This window comes from Ailuropoda melanoleuca, chromosome 14 (genome assembly GCF_002007445.2).
Source record: "Ailuropoda melanoleuca isolate Jingjing chromosome 14, ASM200744v2, whole genome shotgun sequence".
Lineage (NCBI taxonomy): Eukaryota > Metazoa > Chordata > Mammalia > Carnivora > Ursidae > Ailuropoda > Ailuropoda melanoleuca.
The window spans coordinates 42,743,027-42,750,161 of record NC_048231.1 but is presented as its reverse complement, the minus strand read 5'-3'; the positions used below and the strand labels follow the sequence as shown (position 1 = coordinate 42,750,161).

Genomic DNA, 7,135 nt, shown 5'->3' with positions numbered 1-7,135 from the left:
CCCTGCTCAGGTCACAGCTCTGGTCCCTGGGCTGGCCGTGTGCAATGACAGGATCTGCTCCCTGCAGGGACGCTGTCTCAAGCCCAGAGCTCATGCTGGGGCATCCTGTGACCTTGGGGACCCACACAAAGACCAGGAAGCTTAAAGTTTGCTTCCCATGATTTGTCATGCCCTTCACATGTTCACATGAGACACTGATGGAAAATATTATGGTGGCCAGTTCCTGCTGTCCTGTGGGATGAGGGCTATCACAGGGATGAAAAGAGTACGTGTCAACAGATGAGGCATTGTGAGGAATCTCCAACAGCTGGTGGCTGGTTAACAAGTCAACTCCCAGTGAACCAACCTCAGAATGAGAGAGCTTCCCATTGTAATGACATGCCAAGCATGGGACCAGAGTGCCTCTGGGAGACACAGAGGGGACATGAGGCAGTTGGAGGTAGGTAATGAGGCTACAGGACCACTTTCCCTGAATTCGTAGTTGTCTGCAGCTCTCAGAGGGCCCAGCTCACCCCATAGCCAGGCTTCTGCAAGGCCCCGAGCCAGCCCAGCACAGACCCCAGGCACAGGCGTTTCAGACAGAGTCATAGGGTCAGACCCCAGGAACTGGACTACCGATCCCAGACCCTGGAAACCAAGGCTGATTTTCTGACCAGAGAGCTCCATGGAAGAAGCCGGGGGCCCTGTCTTCCTCCTCAGTCACATGTTCTGATCTCACAAGTGACTAAGCCAATTAGAGACCCACAGAGGAATACATTTGCATACATACTAATATCCCTGCCCCATGTGTCTGGAGGGAATAAGAGAAGTTTGGGTGAGCCTTCCCTGCAGGGGGGTCTCTGCAGGTAGAGCTCTGGGCATCTCCACCATGGCCTGGACCCTTCTCCTCCTCCCTGTCCTCAATCTCTGCACAGGTGAAGCCCCCAGGCCCTGCACACTAGCTCAGTCCCCACGGGACCTAAGCTGTGCCTGCTCCAAACCCTGAGCTCAACCTCAGCACAGCATCATGATTGGGCCCCTGGGCTGAGCCCCTGGACCTCACACCAACCTCCCCTCTCCTGTCTTTCCAGGCTCCGTGGCCTCCAGCGGGCTGACTCAGCCGCCCTCTGTGTCGGTGGCCCTGGCACAGACGGCTACCATCATCTGCTCTGGAGATGTATTGGGGAAAAGATATGCATATTGGTACCAGCAAAAGGCAAGCCAAGCCCCTGTGCTTGTAATTAATAAAAATAATGAGCGGCCCTCAGGGATTTCTGACCGGTTCTCAGGCTCCAACTCAGGGAACACGGCCACACTGACCACCAGCGGGGCCCGGGCCGAGGACGAGGCTGACTATTACTGTCAGTCCTATGACAGCAGTGGTAATGCTCACAGTGACACCGGCAGACGGGGAAGTGAGACACAATCCCCTTGCCCATCTGTGTCACACTCTCCTCCAGACCCAGGAGGACCGTGGACAAGCATCGAGCTGGTCTGGCTCAGGCCCCCACGTCTCAGGTCCCCAGAGCTCCTCCCCCACTCTGCTCTCAGGCAGCTCTGCACAGGTTGGGTCAGGAGAGCATTTAGCTGACAGCACTAGGCTGCCCTGGGCTCCAGGCCTAGGTGTGAATATGAGACAGAGGCCTCGGTGGAGGAAAGACCGAGGGAGCCTTTTGTCCAGTGCTCATGATCTCTGATTTTCCTTGTGCTGGGGGCCACTCTTCACACAGCTGACCAGCATTGGAGCCCAAATTTCCCAGAGCAGCTGAGCTCCTAAAGCTTTGCTGGCATCTGTGGAGCCATCTCCACCTGAGTGGAGAGGATGGGTACAGTAGACAATGAGGGCTCACCCACATCCCCTCATCTGGGCTCACACACCCACTCACTGCTGCCTGGAGCCCCTGACAGCTTACAGGCGTGCTCCTCGCTGGGAAGAGCTGTGGCTTCAGAAATCTGCCTCCCCGTGTTATGTCCTTTCTCAGAGAGGTTCAGGTGACTGATCACCTCAGGCCAAGACCCCAAGGCCCTCCCTCTGGTTCAGATGTCCTGAAAGGTCCCAGCTTTAGAGCTCCCTGCAGGAAGGAGACCTCCCCTGATGTCTCACTGTGGGACCCTTCTCCTTTTCCCCGGTCTGACCTCCCCAACTCCTTCCAAATTTCCTGCACATGCCCTTCTCCACCTCAGAGTCTGCTTCTGGGAATCCAATCCAGGATGGCTGGCAACCCCGATGGGGTCCTCAGGGATCTGAGGAGGCCACTGTGTACACACAAAGCTGGGGTTCCTCCTCCATTGTGCTTGTCCAATCCCTCGACAGCTCAGACTGTTCCTTGTATTCTTATACAATGAAAAAAGATCCAGACACACTAGGTGCTCTGGGTTCTGACAGATAGTTGAAGAGTCACATCCTTCTTGATTGTGAATGAGGACTTTGGGGTAGTTGCTGCTGCCGACACAGTGGCCACAAGAAACACAACCACGGGAGCGAGACACACAATGGTCCTTCCTCACTTCTACTCCCCAAATCTTGTGCAAGAATCTCTCTTTACACCCATCCTGATAAATCGACAGACAACAATTCTGTGAAACAGCTCAGCCTGTCAACAGTGACACTTAATAAGACACCACAAACAACCCCTCATCCATCTAAAACCCTCCCAGATCCACACAGACCAGTCTCCAAATAAAGTCAATGTTGGCAGCCATGTTTCCACCTGATATGATAAAGTATCCCATGAACGATTACAAACGCGCTCACCCTTTCCCCACAAGAGGATATACAATACATCTCTGTCTGCTAGCGATCTTTATTTTTGTCCCAGCTGATTTGATATTCAACAACCTCAGTACTGAGGAATGAAGTTGATATTGTTAACACATCAGATGTTAGATGATAATGGGATGAAACAGGAGAACAGAAACATATGATTCATATATATCCAAGCCTATTCGTGTCAACATAAGGAAGAAACATTTATTGCTTTTATCCTCTTCATTTCTGTCACTACCCTGTGGTCACTGTGGTGCCTATAATACCTTCTCCACCACCTACTCCATATTCCCCTTCCCTCAGCAAATATCTGAGCTAGTCATGATCCCTCCCAGCTGGGAAGACCAAACCTTCATTCTGGAAGGTGGGTCCATGATCTGACCTGCTGCATTAGATTGTGGTGATTTTATGACTCAATCACAGTCCCAGGGTGTCCTGGCATTCTCCTGAATCTGAATAGTCCTACTCACCCCAATTGTGTTGGAGACACCCCATTGCCCCGTGACAGTCATCATGAAACACCCCAGGCAGTGCCCCCTACTTTGAGTCTCTGCCAGGTGGAGTCAGAAGGAACCACAGCACACTCCCCACAACCAGAGCAGGGCAGTCACACACTGGTCAAGCTCTGCCTCCAAAGAGCCCAGGGTCTGAATCCAGCACACCGGGGCTCCACTCCTGGACTCGCCCCACTGTCCTCTGCTTTCCTGGGAACTGAGCCTCTCTGGGCCTCAACTTTATGTGCTGGGAAATGGGGAAGATTATACTGATATCAGAAACCATTTGTTTTGAAATTAAGTGTTACAAATACATTGGCAGAGCCTTACTAATGAAACAGAGTCTCAGCCAGGTCTCAGTGAGGGGGACTGTGTTGGGAGTCTCTCGTCGTCCTCTGCAGAAATCCAGGAAAGGGGCTCTGCAAAAGTGTGAGTTGTATGATGTGAAATCGTGTCCAGGTCTGAATTAGCAGATTTCCAATGCCGTCCAAACGACCAACTAGGCTAGTGCAGATACCCTCCCACCCAAACTCCAAGAGATGTGGGTTGTCATAAAAATAGCAGTAGCAGAGATTGTAGTAATAATAATAAAGATTAGGTGCCCACGTGAACATCAGTGCCAGGACCATCACCTACTCCCACCGTGACCCAGCAGCACTAACTGGGATGCGGAACCATCAGTCTGGATTCCTAAGTGGACAGGGAAAGGGAGGCTTGGGACATCACACAGATGTCCTAGACCCTGACCCTTTGCAAGTGCACCCCAGCTACCAGGCCCTCTCCTCTGTAACAACCGGCCAGGGGCCAGGACATTTCAACCCTGGGACACGGTACAGGAATCATTATATCCTGCCTCCTGCGTCGTGTATGTGACCTGTCTGTGCTGGACTGGGCAGGGCAGGGCAAGGGGCAGCTCCTGTGGGAGGCGGGAAACTCTGGTCCACACCCTTCCTCATGTGACAGGTGCTGTGGGGCAAGGGGCAGGAGGGAAGCTCCCGGTCTGAGTCCTCCTTCACTAGCAGGGGGCAGCAGAGCTGCAGTAGGAGCCCCAGGACAGAGGCTGGGGCTGCCCAGGGGGAGCCTCACAGGAACACCAGGCCTGGGGGTCAGCAGGGCTCCAGGGTTCAGTCTTCAAAAGAAAGCACGGATATTCCATCCTATCTCCTCGGGCTGCAAGGTCTCACCCAGGACACAGAAGGACAGGAGTCTTGAGACAGGTAATACTTCTCTTGGGAAATGCTAGTCCCCTCAGTGCCCACCAGTGTCCCCAGGGAGCTGATTCCTCTGTGCTGGCCACATCCAGACATGCCCTGACCCCTCAACCTCAGCCTCTCCTTCCCCATCTCCAGAAAGACTCAGAACCAGGGCTATAGCTCCTTTGCTCAGGAGATTTCAGGGGGCAGATGGTAGGGTAGAGGGAGACCCTCGTGCCTAGAAGGACCATCCACAGCCTCCTTGCGACACTGTCTCCAGAGTGAAGTGGGGTCTCACTACCGGAGGCCACAGCTCTGCTCCCTGAGCTGTCCTTGGGTCAGTGACAGGATCCAGCTCCTGCAGGGACCCTGGCTCTGGACACCAAGCTCACCCCATATGGGAAGACCTGACCCTGGGGACCCTGACAAGACATGGAGCTTGATGGTGGTTTGTTAATTCAGGGATGGTTTCTCATGAAATTTGCATGATTGCATCTAATATTGAGGAAAACCTAAAACAAAATTGTTGACAATGCCAATTGCTCCGATGTTGCAGATTAGGGGGAGACAAAAGCACCATGTGTGAATAGACTAGAAGTTGTGATGCATCTCCAACAGCAGGTGGTGGTTTCACAAGTGGACTCCCACAGACCAAATCATGCGCAAACATTCTAATGAGAAAGTTCCACAATCTAATGACATGGGAAGCATGGGACCACAGTGCCTCGGGGATGCAGACGGGACATGGTGCAGGAGGAGGAGGGAATGAGGCCACAGGCCATACTCCCTGTATCAAGTGTTGACTGTAACTGTCAGAGGACCCAGCCTAGCTGCATAGTCAGGCTCCTGAAAGACACAGAGGGAGCCAAGGACAGCATGCAAGCAAGGTGGTCACAGAGGGTTGTCATGTAGTCTGATTCCCAGAAGGTGTGATACCAAACCCTGCAGGCAAAGGCTGGTCTCTGACCTCAGAGCTGGCTGCAGGAAGCTGGGGGCTTCTCTCTTCCTCCTCAGTCACATGTTCTCATCTCACCACTGACTTATCAAGTAGGAGCCCCGGAAATGGAGGATTTGCATAAGTACTACCAATCACAGTCCCAGGGGCCTGGAAGGGAATAAGAGAGGCTGGGGTGGAGGAGCCCAGCAGTGCTGTGGGTCTCAGGAGGCAGAGTTCTGGGCACATCCACCATGGCCTGGGCCCTTCTGCTGCTCCCCGTCCTCACTCTCTGTACAGGTGCTGCCCCCCTCCCAAGGCTCCCACATGCTCAGCCCCCACAGGATTGACCTGGGTCTCAAGCGAACCCTGAGCTCAGACCAGCACAGGCCGGGTATTGAGTCCCTGGGCTGAGCCCCTGAACCTCACACCAACCTCTCCTCTTCTGTCTTTTCAGGCTCCATGGCTTCCAGTGGGCTGACTCAGTCTCCCTCGGTGTCAGTGTCCCTGGGACAGACGGCTAGCATCACCTGCTCTGGAGAGATACTGAGTAAAGCATATACACAATGGTTCCAGCAGAAGGCAGGCCGAGCCCCTGTGAGGGTCATTTATAAGGACACTGAGCAGCCCTCTGGGATCCCCGAGCGATTCTCTGGCTCCAGTTCCGGGAACACACACACCCTGACCGTCAGCAGGGCCCGGGCCAAGGACGAGGCTGACTATTACTGTCAAGCATGGGACAGCAATGTTAAAGCTCACAGTGACACGGGCAGATAGGGAAGTGAGACACAAACCCCTTCCCCTTCTGTGTCACCCACTCCTCCAGCCCCAGGAGGCCTGTGCACAGAGCAAGGAGCAGTTTTGGCTCAGGTCCCCACATCTGAGGTCCACAGGCTGCCCCGTCCTCACAACCTGCCCACATGGGCTCTGCTCGTGGTGGATCAGCAGAGGATAAGGGTACATTCTTTTATAAACATATTCAATCTGTGGCTGTGAGCACATGAATGACTGAATGCGTTAGCAGTAGATACCGAGGACATTTTCCAAAGGCCAAATCTTTTACAACTTCCCTGAACGATAATCATATGTTCTGAGATGTATAATTCAGAGAAGAGATTGACAGTGAATTAGGTGGTACAAAAGAACAGACTAGTCACCTTGACGTCACAGCAAGAGAGGCTGTTCAAAATGAAACACAGAGAGAAGTAGCTGGAAAATTGAAGAAAGCCTCAGGGCAGGGAGGACAGCTTCCCTCCAACTAAAGGTGTGTGATTGGAGTAACTGAGGAAGACAAGGTGGGGGCCGGTGGTGATTGCAAACATATCTGAAGGGAACAGTGCCACCAAGTGTTCAAATTGGTGAAACCCAGGAAGCAATATATCCAAGAAGCTCAATGAAGCTCAGACACAGGGAACTTGAAAGACAGCACAGCACACATCCTATGAAATTGCTACAAACCAGCAAGCAGATTCTCTCACGGCCAGAGAGGAGAGTCCCGTGCCCTGCAGAGAACCAGCATCGTGGTGGGAGCACATTTCTCATTACAAGCCATGAGAGCAGGAAAACAGGGGAGCAAAGTCTTCAAACTCCTAATAGAAAATAACTGTCGGAGGTTAAGATGGCGGAGGAGTAGGGGACCCCTTTTTCAGCCGGTCCCCTGAGTTGAGCTGGATAGGTACCAGACCAGCAGGAATATCCACGGAATCAGCCTGAGACGCAGGAAGATACATCTGGATCTCTACAAATGAACATCTCCAGCGCTGAGTAT

The 7,135-nt window shown here is 53.0% G+C and overlaps 1 protein-coding gene across 7 annotated transcripts in view; it reads left to right on the top strand.

Annotated features, from left to right (window-relative positions):
* The first annotated feature begins 853 nt into the window (after positions 1 to 853).
* LOC105235174 (immunoglobulin lambda-1 light chain-like) overlaps positions 854 to 7,135 on the top strand; it is a 45,390-nt gene continuing 39,108 nt past the window's right edge. Inside the window, exons 1-3 of one of the 7 annotated variants that reach the window (XM_034642028.1) lie at positions 854 to 914; positions 1,071 to 1,358; positions 5,911 to 5,917. In XM_034642028.1, the coding sequence (XP_034497919.1) occupies positions 869 to 914; positions 1,071 to 1,358; positions 5,911 to 5,917 (341 nt within the window). In that variant the 5' untranslated portion in view covers positions 854 to 868. Of the gene's footprint in view, positions 915 to 1,070; positions 1,369 to 4,274; positions 4,279 to 5,910; positions 5,918 to 7,135 lie in introns of all 7 variants that reach the window. The other 6 variants (XM_034642027.1, XM_034642026.1, XM_034642024.1 and 3 more) reach the window with 6 other exon arrangements.